The sequence below is a fragment of the Oratosquilla oratoria genome, chromosome 17, assembly GCF_046742065.1.
Source record: "Oratosquilla oratoria isolate Oo_2021 chromosome 17, ASM4674206v1, whole genome shotgun sequence".
NCBI classification, from domain to species: Eukaryota; Metazoa; Arthropoda; class Malacostraca; order Stomatopoda; family Squillidae; genus Oratosquilla; species Oratosquilla oratoria.
The window spans coordinates 9,130,189-9,143,913 of NC_134793.1; the positions used below are offsets into that span (position 1 = coordinate 9,130,189).

At 37.3% G+C, this 13,725-nt stretch overlaps 1 protein-coding gene across 1 annotated transcript; it reads left to right on the forward strand.

Annotated features, from left to right (window-relative positions):
- The first annotated feature begins 542 nt into the window (after positions 1–542).
- On the forward strand, positions 543–10,666 carry LOC143034380 (uncharacterized). The gene is made up of 2 exons (XM_076200344.1): positions 543–1,303; positions 3,056–10,666. Exons 1-2 carry the CDS (start codon positions 905–907, stop codon positions 4,049–4,051), a joined length of 1,395 nt encoding a protein of 464 aa, XP_076056459.1. The 5' UTR covers positions 543–904; the 3' UTR covers positions 4,052–10,666.
- Positions 10,667–13,725: the final 3,059 nt, after the last annotated feature.

Below are 13,725 nucleotides of genomic sequence, written 5' to 3' on the forward strand. Positions count from 1 at the left end.
ATAACAAAAGAAAAAATTAAAAGATGTGAAGAAAAACTCAAGTTGATAAAACACCAGGTCCTGAAGGTTGGCATCCAAGAATCTTTAAGGAAATGAATAATTAGATTGTTGCTCCATTAGAAATTATTTTCAAGAAATCCATCTTATCCAATGTCCCATATTCAAAAAAGGTGACAAAAAGAAACCAAATAACCACAGGCCTATAAGCTTGACTTCAGTCATAGGAAAAATGATGGAAACTATCATCAGAGATGCTATCGAACATCATTTAGAAAGTAACTGTTTGATAAATGACAGCCAGCATGGATTTAGACGGAAATGTTCTTGCATGACTAACTTACTCGAACTTTACAACACAGTCATCTTGAATTACGACAAAAGAAACAATATATATTTATTATATCTAGATTTTGCACAAACTTTTTATACCGTCCCCCACAAAAGACTACTTACTAAATTAACCACACAAAAAATTAGTGATGTACCGAAGCTTCGGTATCGGTAAATATCGGTTTATTTTCAAGCTATCGGTATATATCGGTATCGGTAAAATAGAAGGTATCGGTATCGGTATTGAAAAATAAATACCGATACCGATACCGATACCTTGAGAGAAAATTTAAGTTAAATTACTTTCATTCATGAAACAAATAAATAATTATATAAATATATAAAGTAAAGGGGGTCTTTCACGCCATGTGGTTGTGGAATCATTTGCGTCTTATGTAAGAAGAGAAGAGAGCTAGCTGATGGCTATTATCCTATTACCCTTTTCGATCTCATTCTTAATATTTATTTATTGTAATTATTTATTTATATTTAATATTTGAACTTGCATTTTTCAGATAGTCAATATTGTGATAAATTTATTAAATTACAATTAGAATTGCCAGAATTAGCAATAATGCCTAAGTCAAAGCAAAGTGTTATATGGAATCTAGTGACAGTATGCAAAGATGATTCTTCAAAAGTATCCTTTAATTTCTGTAATACAATATTAAGCAGAGGAGGAATAAACAGGCAAACCCAAACAACAACAAATATTAGAAAGCATCTTCAACATAAACATCCTGATGAGTTTGGAAATGCCGAATTGGAGCAGAAAAAAGCAGCTGAATCAAACCCAACACTTGCCTCATTCTTAAATGTTCCACCTACCAAAAAGCTAAAAATTTCAACTTCAACTTCTAGTCAAAGTCAAACAGGCTGTTCAAGTGCAAAAAAGGTATCTCAACAGCCAACTCTTGAAGCTACTCTCCAGTACAAAAAGATTTGGGACATCAACAGTGCTCCAGCAAAAGAGGTACACAAATATATTGCTGAAATGATCACAATAGATTGTCAACCTATATCTATTGTAGAAGATCTGGGATTTGCTAGGCTCCTTAATCACTTAAAACCAAACTATAAGATCCCAAGTAGGAAATACATCTCTAACACAACTATCCCAGAGCTTTATGAAAAAGTGCACAATAAAGTACAAGGCATTGTGAGCAATGCGCAAAATATCGGTATCGGTATCGGTAACCCATTAAATTCCTGTATCGGTATCGGTAAAATGCTAAAAAAAAATATCGGTATCGGTAAAAATTTTGGTTCTGGCACATCACTACAAAAAATAAGTGGTAGCCTATTAAGTTGGACTAGTAATTGGTTGAATGATCGAAAACAGAATTGTTTTAAATGGCAAAACTTCTAGATGGAAAAATGTTATGAGTGGAGTTCCTCAGGGTTCCATTCTTGGGCCACTTCTATTTATAGTATATATAAATGATATAGACCATGGACTAAAATCTATTGTCTCCAAATTTGCTGATGATATAAAACTGTGCGGAATGGCAAATGATCAATTAAATCAGTTAGATATTTAAGAAGATTTAGATGAATTACAGCAATGGTCTGAAAAGTGGGTAATGAAATTTAACATAAGTAAATGCAAGGTTATACACATAGGTAAAATAACAATAAGTACAATGACAAGTTATTTGGAAATTCGTTCACAAAAGTGGATAGTGAAAAGGGTCTCGGCATAATTATCAGTAATGATCCTAAATCATTCAAGCAGTGTATTTCAGCCTTTGAAAAAGGAAATAAGATTCTAGGCCTGATTGTGCATTTTTTTTTTTTTTTTTTTTTTTTTTTTTTTTTTTTTTTTTTTTTTTTTTTTTTTTTTTTAACTTCAAAAGCCCATTTCTCATTAACAAGTTATATAAATAATTAGTTCATCCACATTTGGAATATGCTGTTTCTCTATGGTCACCAACTTTCATTAAAGACTGACAGATTGGAAAAAGTACAACGGTGAGCCACAAAACTGATTCCAAATATCAAAAATAAATCATACAAAAATTTACTAAAACAAATTAAACTGTTTTCCCTAAAACATAGACTCAGAGGTGACTTGGTACAGGTCTTTAAGATTCTAAAGGGAATTGACATCAAAAATGAAAACATTTTCAAACTGAAAGAGAATCTGACAAGAAATAATGGTCTCAAACTGTCAGGAAATTGATTTAATTTGGAAGTGGGTAGAAACAACTTCAACTGCATGGTTAATGAATGGAATAATCTTCCTGCAGAGGCAGTGCAATGTAGTTCAGTATGAAGCTTTAAGATTCGTTTAGATAAACACCTAAGCAAGATACTGTAATATCTGCTATTTATTTTATATTGTTATTATTTGTCTGTTTGTTTATTATTAGTTATCTTTCAATTTATTGTTATTTACTATTTACCTGTTTGTTTATTATTTAACTATACCTATGCATTTATTTATTTTATTTATTATTATTTATATTATTATGATTTGTATTCATTATTATATTTTTTTGCGTCCGACCTAGTTATGGACCAAAAGGTCTCCTGTCAGCATGCTCTGCCTTTGTAATCCTTTGTCTTGACTAACAGTAAATGGGGTACCAATAATCAAGGTAGTTGACCATTTCACAGCATGTAGGGGCTTCCTTGGGTTAAATAAAATAGTAGTGATAGGGTTAAGGAGTTTTAATGATTTTGTAGTATGAAACCATATTAACATATCCTATTTTTCTTACAGATGTCCTCAAAGAAACAAGAAAACCCAAATGTTGACTCTGCCCATGAGGCGGGGGGCCAGCAGGAGAAACAACAGCCAGAGGTTCCTGCTTACAGAACCTCAGCTCCTGCCGTGGCTGGTGGGGTAAAAGGTCTGTGCAACGTCTTAGACACAATGGCTGTTAATGAACCACTCAAGGAAGTGACCAATTGTGATAATGAGGAGAGCAAGGGCGCTGCAGACATGTGTATTGGCTGTGCAAAGAGACGGTGTGAACTCCTGAAATCTGGTGACACCAAACCAAGGCTGAATCGTAAACGAATCGCAGATCTGATTCTTGAAGCTTCCTTATCTCGTCTCACACTGTCACCAGGCAAGAAGCGACCATGCCTTCGCAAAAGTAAACTTTGTGTCTTGGGAACTCAGTATTTGTCAGAACAGCGAACTGGAACATGTGGTGTAGTGTCTCAAACAGTGACACAAAAGTCAAAGGAAGTTAAAAGTCAGGAAACATCACCAGTCAGTTTGAGCCCCAAAATAGGTCACACTCCAGTGAATGAAAAACAAATTCTTCGTCCAAGTAACCTTGATAGCTCCCATACTGCAGACACTGGGAATATATTTGGAAATGGTGTGGGTGATGAAACAGTTAAGTTGGATTTCAGTGGTGTTGCTAAAAAGGCCTCATGTTTTGGGAAAGAAAAGGATGTGACTGTGAAAAAGTTAGAGTTCTCATCAAGTCAAGGATGCAAGCACCGTTCTGACCCTAAATCACGCAGACAGCTTTACAAGAGAAGGAGTAGGAAAAAACAGACTAATCCGAATGACCTACCCAACCTGGATGATCTCAGTCTAGGGGAACCACAGGATCTGTGCAGCAACATTCGTTCTTGTTCTGAACAGGCACGGAATCCACAATATGGTGATGTTACCATTAATGAACTGGCTGCTTATCTGGATAATTTTCTCTACCTGCCAAAGAAAATGTCATATATGGCAGAGATGATGTATACGTGAGGCTGGCAGTGACTGGATTTTTTTTTTTTTTTTTTTTTTTTTTCGCTCTCTCTCTCCTTTCTCTTTACCTCTCTCCCTCCTCTCTCTATCTTTCTTTCCCTCTTTCTCAATCCCCACTACTTTCTATTTCTTGTGTTATTTGTTGATTTAGACATTATACTCCTGGGAAATTTATTAAGTAATGAATTCTCCCGCAGTCTTGTTTGGTCAGGAGAGAATTTGAAGCAACTGGCATGTGGGATAAGTCCAACTTTATTCTTAGCATATTTTCCATGATATTGTTAACATTTCTTACCAAAAAAAGAATATAGTCTTTCATGGCTGTCTGGGCAGTTTTGCTCATAGAGGGAGAGAATTAGTAGTATTGACAGCAGATGAAGCGTTACTGGTCACGATTGTCATCATCATGTCATAGTCACTAGATCATTCGTGTCCAGGTCCACAGACTTCCACTCATTCATTCATTCATTCATTCATTCATGAATTTCATGCATCATCAAAATTTTTGTAATTAATAGTTGTTTTGCATCTGTTTAAGTACAGCCAAATGTCACAAAAAATCGTAAACCCGCGTGAAGTAAATTAAGTTATGGGGATTGATGACTTAAAATTGCAGGTCTTTAAATCTTTAGTATTAATACAATTAATAGTCAAGAAAATTTATAGAGAAATTTAAAGTTTTATGAAACAAATTTATGGATCCAGATTGTGCCACGATTTTAAGTTGATGAAAAAGATGAATTTATTCATGTCCTGTATGTGCAGAACCAACAAGGAGTGCTAGCTGTTGTTTGAGCTTAACCCCTTCAGGACAAACTGTTAACATTCTGGATCAGTAGAAACAACCATTTCTTGGGTTGGTCATGCGAAATCTTGCAAAAGAAAGGTAAATCACTTTCATGGGTGACATGGATGTAAATTTCTTTACACAGTTTTAACAACAGCATAAACCTGGGCAACAAAACACCAATACCTCTATAATCCCTCCACAATTTCCTACAAAAACCCAAGACTCCTAACTTAAACATAAACACTAGTCCAATACATGAATTACAAGATCATTTTAAAGGTGATACAAGATTGGCCACAATGATAGAAGTGTCAATGAGCCATAACAATTAACCACAATAATAATAATTATTGCCATGAGTTTCAAGTAGTGAAAGTCCTGCAGACCCATTCTAGCTGGCAGCAGTCCTTGGACCCTCCCACTGTTCTCTCTGGGAGGAAACTTTTGGACCATTGTCAGTGTTGTATTGTTGTGGGACTGTTTAATTGTCATTGAAAATAGTAGAAGGGGAGCAGGCACCAGTTGTCAGGTCTCCATGTGTGGAATGGTGTAACCAATACAGTTGAAGTTGATCAAAGGTCTTGGGCCCAGTCCAGAAAATATCATCCCTCAGAACTGCAATTCATGATGAAGGTGAGGGGGTTGACAGGTTTTGAAAATGGGCAGCTCTGGTGTCTATCTTGTAGGGCCACCACAAACAGGTACCTGTCACTGGTCCCATCAACCATAATTCTGAGAAGTAATGATGCAGTATTTGTTCACTGTCTAGTCAGGAGAATTTTGAAGTTGTGCATTACAATGCACAGGACCGGTGATAGGCACTTGTTTTTGAAGTCTTGTGAAATTGAAGTCTGAGAAAATCTTCTTGCTTCCCATCATCAGAACTTATCAACAACTGTATCTCCATCGAGAGGTGCAGCCCCAAAACAGATTAGATCCAAGATCTTTCTCTATGTACTTTGTATTTCTTCCACCTTTTCACATGAAGAGAACTGACACTGAATGACTGCTCCCTTCCTACTACTGAAAGCTAATGACACAGGAAATCCCATACCAATACACTATTGGCAGCAATCAAAAATTTCTTCCCAGAGAGACTTATCAGATCAATCAATCCATTACCATATATTAAAAAGCCTTTTCCCCCTTATAAGAGGGATTTGCCACATCTATAACATGCTTCTTACAAGTCTACTAAAACCTACTCCCAGCACTCCAGAGTACCTCCCATAGAAATAACAGTAACTGTTGCTTTGAGTTTTGCTGAGTGGAAACCCACTGCCCTACAGCAGCCATCAGTTGTCCTTTGGCTCTCTCACATAGAAATGCCATGTGTAATCACTGTGGTTCTTTTTCTACAAGAACAGAAAGTAGGATGAGGAGGGGAGCCGTTCCTAATTGTTCACCTCCCTATGAGGAAAAATATATGAAGTTATAGATATCTTGGGTTCAGCCAAGAGATCAATTGCCATGCATGTGATATTGAAGACAAGCAACAGAGGTTGATCCCTTCTTACAGAAATATGTACATACACAAATTACTAAATAAGAACTACTTTCAGGGAGAGGTGATTCTACAACAAAATAGGTACTCACAGACAACCCAGAGGAGAAGATACTCCCTCGACAAAAGAATTACACTACACTTCCAATGTCTAGATCTCTACCCTGGTAACAGACAACTTGCACCCCAAATGCTATTACTGTACATAAGAGTATTTTTTTTACATGCCCAACACTCCCACAACAAAAACAGTTTCATCTGTAAGTGAGGGATCAAGGATGAATGTCTGCTTGAGGTGGTCCTATAAGAGGAGGTTTATAGAAAATTGTCTCGACATTTGTTAATCTTGTCACACATACCTCCTCCTGGAGGTGCAGCTCATCATGGCACTTGCCCCAAACTGGGCCTAGATCTCTATAGTAGTTTTGTATTTGCATGTTCCCTCAATGTTTTCACATAAAGAACACTGACATCCAATGATTGATTCCCCTCCTCCTCCAACCATCCCCTGACAGAAACAAACCCAGAGTAATGCAACAGAACTTTCCAACCTTTCTTACCAGACAGATTTAAGAAATATCCCACTGACCAGTGCATGATACTGAAGAGCAGATACAGGTTTCCAGTTGGTCACACTCAAGGCAACAGTTTCATTCTCATAGTGATTGTGGACTGATTTATGGCTGTACCCAGATGCCTTGACCACAGTCTCTTGCAAGAGAACCAAGACTATAAATTGATTGATTGATGGTTAATCGTATACAAAATACAAATATATTGATCAATCCATTACCCCAGGTCCTAAGTCCCATAGCTCTAAAGTAACTGGCAACAGCCGCAGGATTGTCCCTGAAGTCACTCAAGGAATACAAATATTTATTTTGACTCACTGTCAAACAGATGAAGCAAATAACTTGGCAGTCTCGTAGTAAACATTTAATTCTAAATAGTTCTGCATAATTCCAAGTTGATTGCATTTGCTTTGCAGAAAACTTCAAATGCATAGTTAAAGACAAGTTCTCACGGGGTTAAACTCTTTTTAACATACTAGCATGTTCTGTATTATTTGTTCTGCATATACTATACAATTTTATTCAATTGATGAGCAGACAGGAGGGGAAGTTTAATTTACAAGTTTGTCTGATGCCAGCCTTTTAGACTATGTAAAATTGTATTGCATGTGTTGGTACATATGTGCCAGCTTGGAAAGGCTATGGCAGTTGACTTGAAGTGGTACAGTTCAGATTCTGAAGTCAAGGGTCAGTATGCATTACGCAAGAAAGTTATTGGGTGTTCCTAATGTAGCCCTGCACCTCAGGAATCCTACAGAGCAGTATGCCTCATCACCATTTTCTCTGCAAACCAAATTTTTCTTCCACATGACTCGCCACAACTGCAAACCTTACAATTTTTTCAAAGAAAATTAGTGGTAGTATTTGATGCATGGGGAGTGGGCAGGAGACAGGGATGAAACCCTTGATATATGGATTGAAAGGTTTGGTGCAATCTTTATATGCTACATATGCTTATTTCAGCAGTGTTATAAAATTAAAAGAACAGTATACCATATTTAGATTTGCACTTGATTCACTAATACTCACCGCACATGCATAATAACAGTGATCATTTCTTCAAGTTACACTAACCAGAAACCCACTGCTGCGTTGGCAGGCTTTGATCCCTGTTCCCTCATGTAAATCTCAAAACGTTGGACTGCTGCCTATGTTGTTTTAGTAGGACTGTTTCTATGTCACTGACTTTTACTAGTAGAGAGATGGGAATAGTCATTGATTGTCATTTCTACATTATAATGAAAAAGATAAAGAAAATACTAAGTTGATTGAGGGATATCGTGGGTGGTCATGTCCAGATGGGTCTGCACGTCCAAAGAGAGGAGAGGATAGTGATGGGTTTTGAAGATTGACAAAAGGGGAGACATCTGTTGTGCAGAACCACCACTTTCCCATTGACTACATGTTGCAGCCTATATTATGGGGATTTTAGTGATGCGCCTACAAACTATAATCACGTAATATTCTTTTATGATTGGAAACTAATCTCCTTTCAATAAAGAATTATGATCACATAACTTCCATTAACCCTTCCTTCTGATACCCTCCTTAAATCTTGCCTTTTCCTCTTCTGCAACTTGCACTTTGGTGCAATATTGTACCAAAGGTTAGAAGCAGTGGTAAACAGTGATGAAATACAATTAATTCTCAGTATCATTACAGCACAGTTTTACATGTATGAGAAATAGAACATTAACCTTACAACTTGGACTGCCCAACAATTTTCTTGTAAAATTTCAGCCTCGTAAGATATACACATGGCTTTGCATCCACAGAATGGTGTTTCGCAATTAAGGCAAATGGGGATATCCTAACAAACAACACAAAATAGAGCTTTGAGAAAAATAATTGGGTGCACTGAAATGGTATCAGTAGAGTATCTACATCCCAAGGCTGTAATCCTTCCCATAGAACAGCACATGAGAATGATAGGCACACAGTTCTCTGCAAGAACTCTTGTCCACTCACCTCTCACATCACATTACACAAACACAACATGAAAACAACCCCAACAGCATTTGTCTCAAATATCTACAATTGCTTACTTTTGCACCAAAATATATCCATAAAAAAATATACTTGTATCACAAAACAAGTACTCCATAATACAGTGATGGCAGTGTAAGATTGTACACAAGGAGAGAAGGATTGGTAAATCATAGTCCAAAGCATCCAGTCCACAATGAATTGAATGCCAAATACTTTACTTCACTAAACTCCTCCCAGAAATCAACCCAGCAAAAAAAAATCACTCCCAAGACAAGCAAGAATAGTATTAGCATACTCACATTCAGGCAACCACTCTGCACTAGAACCATACCAGCCTGGCAAGACCCAACTGTCACAGATGCAACCACCACATAAGACACAGTTCTAAGATATCAGAAGAGGATGGATGACTGCATACCAGATAACTGTCCAGGATGCAACACTTCACCCCATTCTATACAACACATTATTGAAGACTGCATTGTATGCAATCATGCATGCCAACAACACAACATACACTATAAAGGATTTGTGGGAAAACACTGTCCAAGCTGTGGCATTCCTGAGGGAGATGGGACTGTGTAGCGAGACAGTCTAGGAAACAAGCCACAGTGCACTTAAAACTACACTGTTCTACATTCATTCTTGCCAGACAGCAAAACAAAATCTTAGCCCAGTGACTTGTGGGCAGAACTGGTGGCCATGGCTGGTTTGCTAGGGGTCTGCGGGTCTCCCACAAGGGAGCCAGGACAACAGATTAGTCAAATTAGAGCTTCACAGTGCATTGCATGGAGTGCAACTAAATGTTTGAGGAACAATACTGCTGCTGTTCAGGATTAGGACATAGGATGGCATTTCAGTGACATCGTTTCTACACAAGTCATAGAAATGCTAAACAATATTCTTTTCAGTCAACCTGAGGGCATAGGATGACCTTAGGAATACCAATCAAAGGTGCTTGAATATGGCCCAAGCATTTGAGACCCACATGACTATAATTTGAGTATTCTCGCTGGTCAAGTTAAACTTTGTGGGTTTCAAGTGAATGAAGGTACAAGTACATCTGTAGAATACTATAAATGGCTCCCATGGATAGATAGATTATATTTTATAGAGATTATGATCTAAGAATAAAAGATAAAAAGAAAGTACAATGTATTATGATGAGGTCTGGTCTGTTCAGCAACTTGTGCTGGCTGATGTGGTGATCAGTTTACTTGAACAAAAATTGGCATTTTTACACTCAGCAGGTAAACTGTTTACCACACCTTTACTCTTTGACAGGCACTGGATCTACAGGCTTCATCTATGTGTCATCCAGCAAACATTTATGTTATCCATTCAATATTTTGGCAGTTGTGTATTTCATGTCTTGATGCAAGGCAAGCTTGAAGAAATGGTTCTAACATATATAGGGTGGCTATTTCTAAGATATTCTTCAGCATATTGGCACCAGAACTTTGTTGAAAAGCCAAACATCTGTAGCTAAATTAAAGTTGTTGTGAAGTAGGAGTTTTTGAGTGTTGTGTCATTGTGAAGAGGTTTGCTTTTAAAGCGTGATTAGTTGCAGAAGGCTTAATACATCAAGGTAACTTAGTCTTCCCCCTTTTTTTATGCCACCCTGTATTATATATTTTGGTTATTATTGCAAGGGTTATTTTGGTATTCAATTGTTCATATATATATATGGTTTGCCATTACTATTAGTATTAGTTCTGCTTGGTAGCACTCATTATCATTAAATGTTTAAATAATTTTTATTATTATTATTATTATTCCTTTCACTATGATCTAATAGAAAAAATGGATATAAAATTTTATCTTAGTGTTAATATTTGCCCCCGTCCGTGGTATTGGCTGCATGCTATTGTGGAGTTAAAAACTGCCCAGTAGCATCGAGCACCCCTATGGACCAGAACCACACATTTTGTCTGTGATAGAGGAAATCACCATTCATAGAGAGAAGATGATACTTTATTATGCTGCAACTGTCCCTTTGTTATGCTGTCCCCCTACTCTTAATACTGTCCTTTACCACTTCTCTGAATGTTCATTTCCTTTATTTTGCTGAACCCTGTGGTGGGGGAGAAGAATACTGCCACTGAGTGTTCCCATTTGAGTCATAAAAGGTGAAAAAATCTTGATAAGAATAGGACTATACATCCTACTCTCTGTAGCCCCAAAGGGGACATTACTAAAAAAAAACAAAGGCATAAGAGGGTCTGGGAGGAGCTTTCCAACCATAACCCTAAGGTCTGGGTCTTTTAAGATCTGTGGTTGTGGTGCAGATGAGAGGAAAAGGGAAGAGATCAGCAGTATGTTTGTGAGAAGAAAGATGGATAAATTGGCACAGAGTGAAGCTTGAAAAGAGGGGGGGTGAGTTTGAGTTTGGGAGTGGAGTTGGGTGGGTGTCAGGAGTGAGGAGAGAAAGGATGGCTATACTAGTATGTGAAGAGATAGGTAAATGTGTGGTGGAATGGAAGGTTTTTTCAAGGTTTATGTGGATAAAGGTGAAAATGGGAAGAGAGATGTGGGTTTTTGTAAGTGCATATGGGCTTAGTGAGAAGAATGTAGAGGAAAGGGAGGCTTTTTGGATTTAAGTGACTGCATAGAGGACTTAGGGAGAAATATTAATGTAGTGGTATTAGGAGATCTTAATGCTAGGGTAGGAAATTAACCACTAGATGGAGTGGTTGGGAAGTGTGGAGTTCCAGGAAAAAAATCATGGAGATGTGTCTAGAATAAGAAGTTATTATAAATATAGTGTTTAGGAAGAAAGTCAAGCTTAAGTATACATGGGAGAGGGTGGTAGTTATGGCTTTAATGGACTTTATAGTAGTAACCAGGAGAAGAATAGCAAGAGATTTAGATGTACATGTTCAAAGGGGAGAGAGTGAGTAGAATATCAGATCATTTTTGTGTGGAAGGTAAGTTGAGAGTGGAGGATGAATGGAGAAAGAGGAAAAGGACAGAAGGTAGGGAGGTGCTTAGAGTAAACTGCTTAAATGAGAAAGAAAAGGAGAAGGAGTACAAGAAAAAGCTGAGAGAGGAATGAAAGTGAAGGATAGAGTAGAACTAGGAGTGGAGGAGGAAAGGGGATGGTTCAAGGAGGGAGTCACAAGGTATACAAAGATCTTGTGTGGAACAAGAAGGAGAGGAGGAAATAGATGGAAGGGTAGTGAGTGGTGGGAGGATGAAGCAAAGGAGGTTATAGAAGAGAGGAAGCAAGCATTCACAGATTGGTTACAAGATAGGATGAGAGAATCGTATGAGAGGTACAAAGAAAAGAGAAGTAAAGCATAAGATAAAGCAGCCAAAAAGGAGAGCAGATGTGAAATGGGGTAAGAATATGACAGAAATTTTTTAAGGTAATAAAAAGATGTTTTGGAAGGAAATTAAGAGAGGAAGAGGAGGTGAATCAAGTAGAGAAGAAAAGGTAAAAGGTACAGATGGAGAGATGATAATGGAAGAGACGTAAGAGGAAGATTTTAGGGAGTTGCTTAAATGTGAAGGATAGGGAGGGAAAGGTAGTTGCAGTGGGAAGTGCTAAGAAAATGACAGTGATGAATGAGGAGAAGTAAGGAAAGATGATGTGAAAGCAGTTAAGATGATGGGAGCAAGGCACCTGGGTTGGGTGGGTGTCATGTGGAGTGGCTAAAAAGGCAGGTACATTGATGGTAGACTGGCTGATGAGGTTGTTTAATGTTTGTCTAAGAGAGGATAGAGTGCTGGAGGAATGCCTGCATAGTTCCACTTTACAAGGGAAAAGGGGACAAGTTTGAGTGTAGTAGTTTGAGAGGGATCAGTTTGTTGAGTGTAGTTGGGATGGTTTTGAAAGGATTAAGAGAGGAACGGGAGAAACTGGTGAGGAAAAGTGTGGGTTTAAGACAGGTAGGGGTTGTGTGGATCAGATGTTTGTGGTAAGGCAGATTACAAAGGATTACAAAGGCAAAGCATGCCGACAGGAGACCTTTTGATCCATATCTAGGTCGGATGCAAAAAAAAAAAGAAAAAAAGAAAAAAGAAATCATAATAATAAATTAAAACTATAACAATGTAAATAACAATTAAAATACATAAATAAATGCATTGGTATAGTTGAATAACAAACAAACAGGTAAATAGTAAATGATAATAAATTGACATATAACTAATAATAAATGAAAATCAGACAGACAGACAAATTATAACAAAACAAAAACAAATAACATAACATAAATTATAATAATTACAGCATCTTACTTAGGTATTTATCTAAATGATTCTTAAAGCTTCGAACTGAACTACATTGCACTACCTGTGCAGGAAGTTTATTCCATTCATTAACTACACGGTTGGCAAAGTTGTTTCTACCTACTTCCAAATTGAATCTATTTCCGGACAGTTTGAGACCATTGTTTCTTGTCGGATTCTCATTCAATGTGAAAATTTGGTCACTTTTGATGTTGTCAATTCCCTTTAAAATCTTAAAGACCTGTATCAAGTCACCTCTGAGTCTACGCTTTTTTAGGGAAAACAGATTCATGTGCTTAAGTCGATTTTCGTATGATTTATTTTTGATATTTGGAATCAGTTTTGTGGCTCGCCGTTGTACTTTTTCCAGTCTGTCAATATCTTTAATGAGATTCGGTGACCATACGGAAACAGCATATTCCAAATGTGGACGAACTAACGATTTATATAGCTTGTTAATGAGTGATGGACTTTTGAAATCAAAAGATCGCGCAATCAATCCCAGAATCTTATTTGCTTTCTCAGAGGCTGAAATACACTGCTTGGATGATTTGAGGTCGTTACTGATAATTACGCCGAGATCTTT